Genomic DNA, 15,239 nt, shown 5'->3' on the forward strand with positions numbered 1-15,239 from the left:
AGCTGTCTCAGTTTCCGTACTGACAGTTCCTACTGTGAGACTGAGTTAGAAAAACTGCAGTGTTTTCTAAAACCTTTGAAAATGCTCTTAGTGATGGCCTTGACCAAAAAAGTGTAGGGACAGCATCCAAGCCCTGAATTCAAGCCCTAGGACCAGTGTGTGCTCATGCGTGCACACACGTGTTCACACACACACACACACACACACTTTTTTTATACCAGTACTTTGTCTACCAGCCTGTCTTTTTCAAAATTTTAATTTTTATATTGTGATTATAAAGATGATGTAGAGAGATTACAGTTATATTAGTCAGGTAATGGGGAGCTATCACCCCTTTTCTTGCTCTCTCTTGGTTTCCTTCCCATCCCCACCCACAGGTCAGAAAGTTCATTTTCAACATAATATCTTGTGAGTACCACTACTGCATTTGTTCACACTCTGTCCCTCTGAAAGACAGATAAATGAACAAACAAGACAAAAAGAAAACAACAAAGAAAAATTCTCTTGTTCCCATTTCCCGTAGTTCAGTTTGATATATATGATTTTAGATGGTCAGATGCACATAGGCATTGCATCCTTGTGTTTCTCCCCTAGTAGCTTGCTAAGATGTTCATGCTGAATTAGAGATAAATGAGGGAAGTGAATCAGGAAACATTATAGTTTTGTTCTATCACCTGTTCTGTGAAGCGCTAGGAAAACCCAAGCCGTCTGGGAGTGTAGCTCACTGCCTTCCAGCTTTGAAGGGGTTCAGACGGAACAGCTCACTGGGGAAAAGCTGCGCACTTGGATTTAAGTGTGGCTTACTGAAGGCATATGGTGCACTCCTTTGGGAAAGCCTGTTTCTAGGTGGTGTGGCATGCTTCCTGCTGGAAGGTGTGCTGAAAGGGAGGCGGGAAATGGTGTCAGGAGTCACACTGGCTTAGAAAATGAAGCCAGGCACAGTATCCAAGCGAGAGGGTTGAGGTTCTGCTCCCTTGTGTGGGAAACAGGATACATAGAGTCTGTGTTTAGTTGGAGTGCCGTATTTGGGGACATCAGACCATGAGTTCTTCCAGTGCCAGGGCCCTGGTCGATTTTGGGGGAACTGAGCATCTTCAGTCTGGAGAAGAGTGAGAGGAGAACGTTAGCACATGCTCCCAGATATGTAGTGGCTTGCCCTTAGGCCCCGGATGTCAGGTACTTCATTTACAAACGTAACCTGATTAGTTTTAAAACATTTTCTAAGTTGAGAACCTCTTCTGAACATCTAGTTAACTTGAACTGCACTCCAAGCCCGTTTTGCTTTAGTTAACTTTCGATGGGATCTGTGTTTTTGTCTAGGGCGAGTGAAGAGCTTGCTTATTGAGATGGGGATTTCACTCACTAGTTTTTTGCTGGGGTGGGGAGATGGACTTGAACCACAGTCTTCCTGATTTCCACCTCCTACATAGCAGGGATTATACACGTTACTATGCCTGACTTGGAATAGCTCTTTGTGGGGAGAAAGCAGGACTGTGGTTTGAACTCCACTTGCTTGCCTCACTCACTTGTCACTTGAGCTGTACTATCCTCCAGCCTGCTTTCTCCTGGTTAGTTTTGGAGATGGAGTCAAGTGGACTATTCTGCCTGAGCTGGCTTTGAACCATAATCCTTCTGCTCCCAGACTACTGAGGAGCTAGATTACAGACATGAGCCACCAATGCCTAGATTTGGAACAACTTTTAATCTTTAACATGGTAGGGTAACTATGGTTAACAACAATAAATTGCCTATTATATTTCAAAATAGCTAATAGAGAGGACATTTGAATGCTCCCAACATGTTCAGTGTCTGAGGTGGTGGATCTGCACTGTTTTCATGTGTCAGAATGGTAAATTATACCCTATAAATAGGTATAATTGTGTATTAATGAAAGCAAAAATGTATTTTGAAAAAATACAGGCAAGTATTTACAAATACTTTGATTGTGGTCACTAAGAGCAAGATGACTAGTAAGAACTAATTCAAGTTTGTAACTTTGGGAACTCTGGATAGCAGTAGAAAGCTGTGCTCACCTGTTCTTCATAGGTTGTTTCCTGCCCTGTATCATTTAGTGCTCATTGCATGGTCATTGTGTCTTTCCAGGCTTTAACACTACAACAAACGTCGTCATTTTGGCCGGCACCAACCGGCCTGACATCCTGGACCCAGCCCTGATGAGGCCGGGCCGCTTTGACAGGCAGATCTTCATTGGTAAGGCAATGCTTACTGGGTTTGGTCCTCCTGTGGGGACAGGAATGACTGTCTTACAGTGATTTTTTTTTTCTCTTGAAAATACTTTCTAAAGGACCACCAGATATAAAAGGAAGAGCCTCTATTTTCAAAGTTCACCTTCGGCCACTGAAACTGGACAATACCTTGGAAAAGGAGAAATTGGCCCGAAAGCTAGCATCCTTAACCCCAGGGTTTTCAGGTAAATGGAAAATCCCACTGTTTTCTTTCTAAGTTCTTGATGGGCATGTGATACCAGTTCACTCCTATACCTCTTACCTTGGTGTTCCTGTATGACTTTTACCTTCTAGTTAGGGAAGATTTCTAGGAAGTAGTGTAGTGAGTCCACCAGCACCTACTATCCACTTCAGGAATGAGCAATCATTAGTTCACTCCAAGCTTGTTTCATCTGTGTTCCACCCTCTCCCATCTGCCTCCCAAGTAAATTGTGACTTGTGGTTGACAGCCTGTCCTCTTATCCATAGTGATCTTTGTTTATATAGGGCTACTGAGTTGACATTAACATACTGTAGTACACATCCGTAAGAGCTGTGCAAATGCACTGCTGGTTGGGATAAGTGTCCTCTATCATGTGTGGCTAGTCCCTTGGAGAGTGTTTTGGTGGGTTAGCGACTCCATGTGTTCCTTCTCTAGGAGCCGATGTTGCCAATGTCTGCAATGAAGCTGCTTTGATTGCTGCAAGACACCTCTCGGATTCTATAAATGAGAAGCACTTTGAGCAAGCAATTGAAAGAGTGATTGGTGGTAAGGCAGCTGAATGTAATTCAGTTCAAATGGCTAATAAAAAGCATAGGCATGGTGGTACACATCTATAATCCCAACCCTGAGGTGGCTGGGTCAAGGTAATCTCAAAGTCTGAAGCTAGCCTGGGCTACATAATGAGACCTCCATCTTAATTTTTTTTTTTTAACCAGTCCTAGAGCTTGAACTCAGGGCCTGAACACTGTCCCTGAACTGCATTTTTTTGCTCAAGGCTAGCACTCAGCCACTTAAGCCACAGCGCCACTTCTGGCTTTTTCTATATATATGTAGTGCTGAGGAATCGAACCCAGGGTTTCATGTATATGAAGCAAGCACTCTACCACTAGGCCATATTCACAGCCCCTGTGTAATTACTTTTTAAAATCAGTATCACTAATAGTGTGTTCTTGGTTTTTGTTATTCTTTATTAGGCTTGGAGAAGAAAACCCAAGTTCTGCAGCCCGAGGAGAAAAAGACAGTGGCATACCACGAAGCAGGCCACGCAGTTGCTGGCTGGTACCTGGAGCACGCAGACCCCCTCTTAAAGGTGAAGCAGCGCGTCAGACATAGGTGGTCAGCTCCGTGTGGCATTTCACTTCAGCAGGGACCTGCACTTCCACAAAGGATAAGCTAGCAGCCACAGTGGTGGTTCATTCACATTGTGAGCACATGGGTTTTCATAGCCTCTAAAAGTGATGGAACAGTGAATATCTTGGGTAGACAAGAAGAGAGCTCAGGATTTGAGTAACTAGAAATGTTAACAGGACATTGCTAGAAGCAAGAAAAGCACAGAAAATAGACTCAGACCTGAGTAGAAACTGTCCAAATCACTAGTTGATTGGCAAAACTTTATCTGCACAGGGAATCCCCAGAGAGCCTGGCAGGAAATAGATGCCTGGAGTAAGGTGTAAATTACCTGTAATTTCAGCTGTATGCATTCTGTAGACCGGCGCATCCCAGGTGAGAGCCGCCTCTGACTGCTGGCTCACTTGCTCACCCTGCCCACCTGCCATGCCAGAGGTCAGCCTAAAGCCTGAAGCAAGGGTTAGAGGAGGTAGCGCAGAGTATACATAGAACACTAAAGAAGCTACAGAGAAGCCAGTAGAACATGAAGCTACCAAGTTTGCAGAATTCAGGTTCAGCATGCAAAAGCTCACTCATTTTCCATAGATTAGTAACGAACTGTTGGAAAATAAAATTATAAAAACTCAGTTTCATTTAAGTAGCATGTGAAAACATGGAATAGAAAGGGATAGATTTAAGAAAGTATCTGTAGGGCTTGCCTCGTACATTGAGTTGAGACTAAATTAGACGTGCTATGTTTATTTAACATTATATCACTTCCCCTCAATTTGATAGGTAGCTTCATTATAGTTTCTTTTTTTTTAATGGTATAGGATAAGAGTGTTTTTTCCCCTTCCACTTTCCTGTTAGGCTGTTTTCCTCTTTTTTTTTTTTCTTGTCTTTAGTGAGCTGCTCTTTCTGTTGGGCTCTGGCTGTTGTAGTTTCTTTCTGTTTCTGTCTGTGTGTCCTGTACGATTCCTGTTGGGTGGGGTTCCCCTCTTAGAATTCGCTGTAGGGCTGGTTTTTTATTCACATACTCCTTTAGATCCTGTTTGCTATGGAAAGATCTGGTTTTCCCCTTGAATATGAACTCCAGCTTCGCTGGATATTTTATTCTAGGTTGGCACTTGTTGGCCTGTAGAACTTGGATGGTGTTCTTCCATTCTCTTCGCGCGTGGTAGGTTTGTGTGGAGAGGTCTGCTGTTATTCGGATCCTGTTCCCATTATAGTAAATTTCTTTCTTCGCTTTGGCTACATTCAAAATTTGCTCTTTATTCTTGAGATCTGAAGTCTTGAATATTATGTGCCTTGGCGTGGCTTTTCTGGGGTCTGGTCTGTCTGGTTTTCCCTCGAATATGAACTCTAGCTTCGGGGCTGGGGATATGGCCTAGTGGCAAGAGTGCTTGCCTCGTATACATGAGGCCCTGGGTTCAATTCCCCAGCACCACATATACAGAAAATGGCCAGAAGTGGCGCTGTGGCTCAAGTGGCAGAGTGCTAGCCTTGAGCAAAAAGAAGCCAGGGACAGTGCTCAGGCCCTGAGTCCAAGCCCCAGGACTGGCCAAAAAAAAAAAAAAAGAACTCTGCAATAACTTTATTGAGAATATGTTGAAGCCCTCTTCTCTGGTATTCGGCTCCTTCTTCTATTCCAATTATGCGCAGATTATATCTCTTCTCTTTGTCCACTAGCTCCTGGATTAGTCTGCCCTGGAGCTTTACCGTTTCTTGGAGTGTGGTAATTTTCTGGTCCTTGTTGACTGCATCATCGTCCAAGAGAGAGATTCTGGCTTCAATATGGTCAATTCTTTGTCCTGTGGATTCAAGTGTGGAGTTTATGGATGTCAGGGAGCTATTTATGGTTGCCAGATCAGCTCTGATCGTGGAAATTTCTTCCTCTAAAGAGTTGTATTTTAAATCTATTTTTTCGTGCATTTCTCTTCTCAGGATGTTAAGGTCTTCTTTAACAGAGGTTTTCACTGTGTCCATTTTTGCTTCCATTTCTTTCTTGGCTTCCTGAAGGTTCTTCGAGACTTCCATTCTAAACTCCTGGAATTGTTTTCTGATTTCGTTCCTGAGGCTTTCCATCATTTCTGTTATCATAGCCTCATTTTTTTTTTTTTGCCAGCCCTGGGCTTTGGACTCAGGGCCTGAGCACTGTCCCTGGCTTCTCTTTGCTCAAGGCTAGCACTTTGCCACTTGAGCCACAGCACCACCTCTGGCTGTTTTCTACATATGTGGTGCTGGGGAATCGAACCCAGGGCTTCATGTATACGAAGCAAGCACTCTTGCCACTAGGCCATATTCCCAGCCCCCTCATTGCTTTTTTATTCTCCATCTCTTCTTCAGTCGTACTGCTTTTTGGAGCTGGCGAGTTGGCTTTCCCTTTCATGTAATTTGTACTATTTCTTTGTGCATCTGGAGATCTGTAGGTGGTTTCCTTGGGTTGGCTTTGTGCTGGTTCCCGCTGGTCCGTCAGTGGTAGACTTGTCTGTGTCCTGGCTCTGGGTTTGAGTTTGGCTGTTGAACTTTACTGCCCAGTGCGTGAGCGTGACCGTCTTGGTTGTTGCCAGGGTGGTCACCCTCACTGCACTTGGGGGTGGGTAGGTTCTGTGTCTTTCTCTGCGGGATAGTGTCCTGCCGCTGTGTTGTGCTGCCCCTAGCGTGCCCCTGGTGGGGGTTTGCGGGTCGCTGATTCAGTGTGATGTGGAGGCTTTTCTCTTCTTTGGTGCTTTTTTCAACTCGGTACCTTGGACAGAGGAGCTCACCTCTCAGATTGAGATTTGCTGCTGAGAGGCGGCTCGCCCACCTGTGTGGATTGTTCCTGTAGGAGTAGGTGTTGCTGTTGAGGGGTGGGCCTCCCACCTGTGTGGAGTGCGCCTACCAGAGCGGGCGCTGTCGCTGGGGTCCCTGTCCACCTGTGCAAAGTGTGCCTATTATAAGAGCGGGTGTTGCAGCATGTGCACTCCCGCGGAGGTTTGGGCAGGAGGTCTTCCTGCTGGAGGGCTAGCACGCTGGCCCACGCTGGCCCTCGTGGCGGGGCGCGTGTGTGTGCCCTCTAGTGCTTCCTCTGGGGACATGCTGCCCTGATCTGTTGGAGGGTGCTTGTGCCCTCTCATGAGTTTGCTGTGGGGGGCGGTGTGTGTCAGCCCCAGCAGGGCCAAGTGTCCTGGCACGGGTTGGTGCCCACAGTCTCTGTGTCTCAGCTGCGAGGGGGGCATGTGTTCCAGCCCAGTGAGCCTGTGACTGCTGTTCAAAAAGTCCACGAGGACCAGGTGCCTCAGGTGGGGCTTCCAATGCCTACCGGTCCCGGGCCCCTGTTAGGGAGTGTGCGGGGCCGGTGCAGCCCGGCACTGGCTCCTCTGCTGCCTTGGCGCTGCTCCGCCCCGCTAGCTCCTGTGTCCTCCTAGAGTCTATAGGGACCTTTTGCCGCCTGATTTGTGGCTCCCTTGTTCCCTCGGGGGAGGGTGGGGGAGGGAGGGAGCTCTAGCTTCTTTGTAGTTTTTGGGTCACTGCTAGAGCTGGTCTCCCATGGGTGGGGGGTGGTAATGGGGAACTTACTGGTCCTGGATTGTGTGAGCGTCCCGCGCCACCATGGGCTTTTTGGGGCTGTGGTGCTAGGGTGTGGCGATCGGTCGTTTGGTGGTGGTGTCCCCAGCTCTCCCCATCTGCACTGCCTGGTTCCCCTGCTGCTTATGTCTGATCCTGTCCGTTCGGTCCCGCAGCTCTGGTCCCTCGCCACCACCGTCTGTCTCAGTCAGTCTGCACTCAGTCTGGGGTCTGTGGAGCTCCTGCTGTCTGGACTCTGCGCTCCTGGAGTGACTTTTAGGCAGTTGGTTTGCTGGCGCCAGGTCCTCTTTCCCAGCCTGGCCCTGTTCGGGCCAGGGTCGGCGGGTGGGGGGTACCCCAGAGATTTTCCGGCTCCGTGCAGGTTATAGGCTCTTCTTTTTTTGTTCTTTTTCGTTTCCTGAGTTTCTCTGTTGCTTCTGGTTGTTGGGTTTGCTGGGTTCTTGATGGGATGTTGGGTGCTGGAGTTCTCAGCTCGCTATTCAGTTGGAGCAAGTTGGGGTGCCTTCCTACTGTGACGGCGCCATCTTCCCTCCTCATTATAGTTTCTTATCACAGTTATTATCACAGTTTTTGCTGTGGTGCAGGGGAGCAAACCCTGGGATTTATGCATGCTAGGCAGATACTCTTGCTAAACTACACGTCTAACTTCAAAAGACATTTTTGTGGAAATTGTGAAGCTGGATCTAAAATTACATGGCAACATGTATGAACCTAAACCAAGTGGAAAGCCGACACCACTTGATGTTTTAAGAGCGTGCATAGCTGCGGTGGTGAGTGCTGGCGCGCCAGCAGAAGGGCCGGCAGAGGCCAGTGAGGGCGCGTGGGGAGGGGAAGATCCTCTTACCAGTCGGTGATTCTGATGACTCAGCATTCATCTGGGGAAAAAGGGAACATTGACTCCCATTTTGTGTGCCAAAATTAATTTGAATTGATCACTAAAATGGAAACTTTGAGCTGGGCACTGGTGGCTCACTCCTGTAATGCTGGCTACTCAGACGGCTGAGATCTGAAGATCATGGTTCAAAGCCAGCTGGGCAGAAAAGTCTGTGAGATTTTTATCTCCAATAAACTACTTACAAAAAGGCAGAAGTGGTGCTGTGGCTCAAGTGATAGAGTGCTGAGCTTGAGCATGGAGAGGCTCAGAGGCAGCGCCCAGGCCCAGTCCAAGCCCCATGACTGGCAAAAAAAACCTAAACGAAAACTTTGAGAAGAAAATATAGGTTAAAAACCTGTGTGGGCTTGTGTTTGCAAAAATTTCTCGCAGCATAAAAAAACCACAAACAAGCCAGGCGCCAGTGGCTCACGCCTGTAACCCTAGCTACTCAGAAGGCTGAGATCTGAGGATTGTGGTTCAAAGCTAGCCCGGGCAGGAAAGTCCCGTGAGATGCTTATCTCCAGTTAACTACCAGAAAATGGGAAGTGGCACTGTGGTAGTGCTAGCTAGCCTTGAGTTGAAGCGCTCAGGGATAGTGCCCAGGCCCAGAGTTTAAGCCCCAGCAGTAAGACGGAACTGTGGACGCATACCACAGTGAGAAAGGCCCCGTGAAGCCTTAGGGTGTGGTTGTATTTATACACAAGTCTGGAAAGTATAAATTGCCTCTAAGCAGCAGTTACCTGGGACTGGAGGCAAAAGACTCGACTACAAAAGGGTTTACAATAACTTTTAGTGCAAGATGACAACATTTTGTCTTGGTGTGGTCAGGAGAGTACTCTTTAAGTATGATGAGGTTTGTATGTTTTGCTGCCTAATGTATACTTTTAAATGTTTAATTATTGTTTCTTCTGTATTCATAATAGGATAGCCTCTATCTTATTTTTATTTTTGCCAGTACGGAGGCTTGAACTCAGGGCCTCTTGTTCTCACTCAGGTTTCTCACTCACACAACTGTCACTTTACCAGTTGAACCATACCTCCAGTCTGGTGGCATTTTACTGACTCGTTGCTTGTCTTATGGACTTTGCTAAAGCCTGGCTTTGAACTGCGGTCCTCGGATCTCAGCCTCTTGAGTAGCTAGGGTTGCAGATGCAAGCCTGCCGGGCTTGCTCTACGTCCCCTCCGCTTGGGGGTCCTGGGCTTGTCTGCCCCTTCCTGTGTGGTCCTTTATCGCTCTCATGTGGGAGCGATGGCCACAGGTAGCCTCGGTTAGCGTATGGTCGCAGGGTGCCCCAAACCCGCCAAGGAAGACACGGATGCGTGGGTCCCTGGAGAAGCCTCAGGGGAGTTCTGGTTTATTCAAGTGAGGAGCCAACAGATATACCCCCAAAGGTGGGCACAGGAGAGGGGCCACTGGTTGGCCACAAGGACTGTTCCTCAGGTGATGTCACAGGACTTCCTTTATGGGGGGAGACCCAGTCCCCCAGCCCCTCAAGGCCTGGGTTCTGGGTCCCCATCAGACACGTGCTTGCCTCCAGAGGCGGGGGCTTCTCTTCCTGTTAAAGGCGGAAGGAGAGGGGACGGGCTAAAGCCAGCTGTGCCCTCTTAAAGGTGCAGCTGTCCCCAACACAAGCCACCACTCTCAGCTTAGCAGGCTTAAAGACTATTGTTCAGATTTTTCAAAATCAGATTGTATGCTGTGGGGGAGAAAATTAAGTTGATGAAAACACAGGATTTGTCTATGTGCAGTGGCTCATACCTAAAATCTCAACTACTTTAGAAGATTGCAGTTGGAGAACGGCCGGAGGAAAAGAGTTATTAGTGTGACTCGCTCATCCCCCTCCTCCGTGGGTGCCCGTGACTCCACCTGGTGGGAGGCATAGACAGGAGGATAACAGTCTAGGCTGGCTGAGCAAAAAACAGACCATATCAGAAAAATGACGAACCCAAAAAGGCCTGGGGTTAGAATGTTCAAGTGGTGGTCCCTGCCTAGCAAATGGCAGGCCTCGAGTTCAAACCCTAGTACTGCCGAAAATCGACTCATTGAACTTTATACTTGAAATAGGTATTCTTTGCATACAGAAATTATCCCTTGATAAAGTTGACTTTTTGAAAAGCAAGGGATTTTATTTAACTGCAAGAAAAAAAGGACTAGGAAAGACAAGAAGGCCCTGGGGGTCTTGGTCTCTGAGGGGGAGAGGTAGGCGTGAGGAGTAGATCTGCCTGTGTGGTTTGCTGGTAGACTCCCAGGCTTCATGTGGCAAAGATGAAGCCATCTGTGTTGGGTTTTGTGAAAGGACAGGGCGTGCTCTGGAGAACTCTTCATGTAAGGCTCCCCAGAAAGGAGCTTGTACGCCCATATAGTCTGCTGGAGCTTGTCTCGCCAAGGCTTATGCCGGCCCAGCCGGTGGCGGTGGCGTCCTCTTCCGTTTCCCCGTCTACATGTTGGAGTGGGTCTCACCGCTGCAAATGTGTTTTGCCTATCAGGTGTCCATCATCCCACGAGGCAAAGGATTGGGCTACGCTCAGTATTTGCCCAAGGAGCAGTACCTGTACACCAAGGAGCAGCTCCTGGACAGGATGTGCATGACTCTGGGTGGCCGAGTGGCCGAGGAGATCTTCTTCGGGAGAATAACCACGGGCGCCCAGGACGACTTGAGGAAGGTCACACAGAGCGCGTACGCCCAGGTGAGGCGCGGGGAGCGGCTTCAGCCTCCTTTCCTTGTTTTGCCTGAGAAAGGAGGGTTCACCTATGACAGACAGCACAGACGTGCTTCACTGGCTTCTACTGTAGAGCAAGAATTAACTCCCAGACTGCCTCAACGCAGTCAGAACTCAGCAATATTCACAACTTGGGTAAAACTTCTATTGAAGTTTCCTGTTGGTTCCCCAGTTGGACAGCCCGTGGGGCTTTCCCGAAGTTGTAAATTCACGGGCTGATGGCACCTCCACAGAGCGGCTGCTGCGTCTCCGTTTCCCTCACACTCTGCAGACCAGCACATTCAGGCTACACAACTGTAGGGCTGGTCCCCTCCTCGTACTGAAACTGTCTGTGGGTTTCTCATTCTTTGCCACCAGGTGGCGCGTTGAAAACACGCTTCTGCTCATTCTTAGGAGCACTGTGCCACTTTGCCAGCCCCAGGCCTCTCAGCCACCCTGTCTAACCACCGTTGTCCTCTTCTTCAGATTGTGCAGTTCGGCATGAATGAAAAGGTGGGGCAGATCTCCTTTGATCTGCCACGCCAGGGGGACATGGTGTTAGAGAAGCCATACAGTGAGGCCACTGCCAGGCTCATAGACGACGAGGTGCGCATACTCATTAACGAAGCCCATCAAAGAACGTTGGCACTCCTCACAGATAAGAAAGCGGACGTGGAGAAGGTGGGTGCCCTTTGTGTACATACGCTCCCCTGCTGCTGAGCTGGTGTCTGGACTGTGGGGCGGCTGCCGTCCTGGCTGGTGGGGAGCTTGGGGGAGCGCCCCTCACAGAGGCCTGGAGGTGGCAGCAAGCAGCCTGCGCGCCTCCCCGCAGGCTTCTCTAGAATTCCCAGGTGGGAAACACAGTTGCCTAGTTGGGGTCTGCCATTTGGTTTTCAGCTCAGGGATAAATAAGTAGTGAAAGATAAAAGTGCAAAAAAATGAGGCAAAGAGGAAATTAGCATATGAAAATTACCTTTGGCTTGATTGTGAATTTCCATGAGCGCCAGGCACTGATGGCTCACACCTGTAATTCTAGCTACTCAGAAGGCAGGGGTCTGAGGATCGCAGTGTCTCACACCTGTAATCCCAGCTACTCGGGAGGCTGGGATCTGAGGATCGCACTGTGAAGCGATCTGGACCAAAAAGTTCATGGGATTCTTTATCTCCAGCAAAAAGCCCGAAGTAGAGCTATGGCTCGAGAGGTAGAGCACCAACCTTGAGCATCCTGGCATTGAGTTGAAGCCCCAATACTGGCGTGCATACACACACATACACACATGCTTTGTATTTTCATATATAGCATCTACAAAAGGTGGGACCTTCTGAACTCAATGGGTTCTCTTAATTATTTAGAGCCCATGTGGCCAAAATTGGGATGTTTTTTGTTCTTTCCCTATGATATATTCATGAGAAAAAGTCAAATGAAAAAGCCTTTTAAAGAGATTGATACAAATAAAATCATATTCTAAGTTACAATGTTCAACCAGCCATCTGTGTGCGAAGCTGTGCTAGGCACTCCCAGAGGAATCCATACGGTAAGTGTGACTGGAGACCCAGCAGCCACAGAAGGCGCACGCGCAGGAGGGAGGGACAGGTGGACAGGGGCCTGCATGACTGGAGACCCAGCAGCCACAGAAGGTGAACGCGCAGGAGGGAGGGACAGGTAGACAGGGGGCCTCTGGGGCTTTAGCAGCTGGGCTGGAGCTGCACCTGGACGGCGGTCTGGTCACTGGCCCAGGCTTTATCAAGACCTTTGACCAGGTAGAGGGCCAGCTGTGAGCAGAAAAGCCAAGGGACACCCAAGGCCCTGAGGTCAAGCCCTGGTATGGGTACAGAAAAAAAATGAAGAAAACCATCAAACTCAGCCCACTTGGTTTGTTTTGTTTTTTCACTTTTTGAAGTTTTCTTCGCACATGCGCGACAGTCTTCCTGTGTTGCCCAGGCTGATCTTAGACTCATAATCCTCCTGCCTTAGCATCTCAGTACTGAGATTACAGTTGTGCACTGTCATGCCCAATTTGGTCCTCTTGTTTTTGTTTTTGTTTTTTTGCCAGTCCTGGGACTTTGGACTCAGGGTCTGAGCACTGTCCCTGGCTTCTTTTTGTTCAAGGCTAGCACTCTGCCACTTGAGCCACAGCGCCACTTCTGGCCATTTTCTATATATGTGGTGCTGGGGAGTCGAACCCACGGCTTTATGTATGCGAGGCGAGCACTCTTGCCAGTAGGCCATATCCCCAGCCCAGGTCCTCGTTTTTTAAAGAACCTTGAGCAGGTATGTTGCAAGTTCATCGTGTAGGGTGGAAGTGTCGCTCAGTGTAGAGCACTTGCTTAGGATGTGCAAGACCCTGAGTCATTCCTGAAGGTGAGTGGCCACAGTGGCTAGCTCGATTGGGATGCAGTACGGGCACCCTGTAACAGTGGTAGGCATTTCTGATGATGGCAGCACAAGTGAAAAGCAAAGATGGGCATGAATTAATGAGTACAGAGAACAGAAAAGAAGGACATTCTTAAAAGACCCACACAAGCCCCTAGCATTGGCCACGGACTTGGGACTGGGAACAGGAGGGATAATAATGAAAGGCCAGTTTGGAGCCATAGTAGAGTTTACTTTTGGCAATATTGGGTTTTGAACTTCAGGCCTCACATTTACCTAGCAGGTGCTCTGCTTCTGTGTCATGCCTCCAAGCCCATTTTTGCACTTTTTTTTTTTGCCAGTCCTGGGGTTGCACTCAGGGTCTGGGCACTCTCCCTGAGCTTCGAGCCACAGCGCCACCTCCAGCTTTGTGTATATAGTACTGACGAATTGAACCCAGAGCTTCCAAGTACTCTACTGCTAAGCCCCATTCCCAGCCTTCATTTTTTTTTTTCTTTTTTCTTAATAGGTTCTTACTTCCTGTGTGGGCTGGTTCGGAACCTCTCATGAAGCTAGAATTACAGACATGAGCCACCAGTGCCTGGCTAGAGTGTACATTTGGGAATGAATGTGGATGGGAGGTCTGGGCCAGTAAACCCTTGTTACAAACCAAGGGATGAGCTATGAAGGGGAGCAGGAGAGCTCGCTCCGCTGCCCAGCCCTGTGATGTGAAGGCAGGCTGTGTCTGAGTCATAGAGGAGGGAGTGGGGAGTCCATTTGCCCAGCCTAAATGCTTGAGTGGATCTAGGAGTTTAACCCAGGCATCTTACCCTTCAAGCTGACTTGTTTAGTACAGCACGAGTTCTGCAGTGCTCTCTAGCCCCTCGGAGGAAGTTGAATTTGCTGAGAACAATACTGAGCCAGTCGGGAGCTGGAGACCAGGGCGGGAAGAGGGGCTGGAGCCTCTCCTTTGTGACACCAGGGGCTGCCCAGGACCTGCCAACCTTAAAATTCCTGCCCCTTCAAGAGATGTCACACGGTGGTCAGGTAACCGGGTGAGGTCCCGGAGATGGTGAGGGGCAGCGCCCTTGCCAGTCACCTTCAGCCTGTGCTGTCTCTATGGCAGCCACAGTAGCCACCGAGCATGTGGAATGTCGCCGCTCTGGTGGAGAGGGGCTGGAAGTATGTGATCTCAGTAATGCGTGCTCTGTGTGTGCGTGTGCGTGTGCGTGTGTGCGCATGCGCTGCTCTTGGGGCTTGAACTCAGGGCCTGGGTCCTGTCCCTTAGCCCTTTTGCTGAAGGCTAGAGTCACAGCTCTGCTTCTGGCTTTTTGGTAATTAATAGGAGAGAGTGGCAAGGACTTTTCTGGCATGGATGGATTCAGCTCTTAGCCTCCTGAGTAGCTAGGATTGCAGTCACAAATAGCTTATGTCACCTGTTAAAATAATGCTGGTATAGTGGGTTAAAACTTTCTATTAAAGTTTAGTGAGCCACAGATGCATTGAGTGTGTATGTTTGCATATTGAGAATTTAAAGTGATCTAAGAAATCTTAAAGCTGTTATTTCCCCAGAACTTATTAAAAAATCAGTATTCAGGGTTTTTAGAGTCCTAATCTCTGATATATATATACACACACACATATATATACACACATATACATACATATACACACACATACATACATATATATACACACACACACACACAAAACGGCATGGCAAGCAGAGTAGTGCATGCCTTTAATCCCAGCCGCTGGAGTCTGTGGCAAGAGGAGAGGAGAGCCAAGGAGTGTGAGGCAGGCCTGAGCTGCACAGTGAAATCTCAACAGGGAAAAAATGGAAGAAGTTGGTAAAACCGAATGCCTCCAAGTTGATGTCTTAAAAGTGTCATATCCACCCATTCTTACTACCTATCCACACTGCACAGTTAATTTTTTTTAATTAGAAAAAGTACTTTCATATGTTATATCTTGGAAGACATTGCATTTACTGGGAACCAGAGAGGGGAAATGAGGCGGGGATTACTTGAGACACAGATGTGTTTGTGAGTTCACTCAGTGTATAGTTTTCTTTACGAGGAGCAGTTGATCTTGGGTAGATGTGGTTCCTGCTCTCCGGGTTTTGTCACCCTCCACACTCAGAACTGGCCAGCCGTCTCTTTTTTACATAGCCTTTAAAATGTGTAGGGT

General features: G+C 48.3%; 1 protein-coding gene across 1 annotated transcript in view; it reads left to right on the forward strand.

Moving 5' to 3' along the window:
• The window catches only part of Afg3l2 (AFG3 like matrix AAA peptidase subunit 2), a 47,386-nt gene that overhangs the window by 30,132 nt on the left and 2,015 nt on the right, over positions 1-15,239 (forward strand). Inside the window, exons 11-16 of the mRNA XM_048363173.1 lie at positions 2,104-2,211; positions 2,306-2,431; positions 2,884-2,994; positions 3,423-3,538; positions 10,484-10,684; positions 11,183-11,377. Of these exons, the coding sequence (XP_048219130.1) occupies positions 2,104-2,211; positions 2,306-2,431; positions 2,884-2,994; positions 3,423-3,538; positions 10,484-10,684; positions 11,183-11,377 (857 nt within the window). The remainder of the gene's footprint in view (positions 1-2,103; positions 2,212-2,305; positions 2,432-2,883; positions 2,995-3,422; positions 3,539-10,483; positions 10,685-11,182; positions 11,378-15,239) is intronic.

Source organism: Perognathus longimembris, chromosome 15, assembly GCF_023159225.1.
Source record: "Perognathus longimembris pacificus isolate PPM17 chromosome 15, ASM2315922v1, whole genome shotgun sequence".
NCBI classification, from domain to species: domain Eukaryota; kingdom Metazoa; phylum Chordata; class Mammalia; order Rodentia; family Heteromyidae; genus Perognathus; species Perognathus longimembris.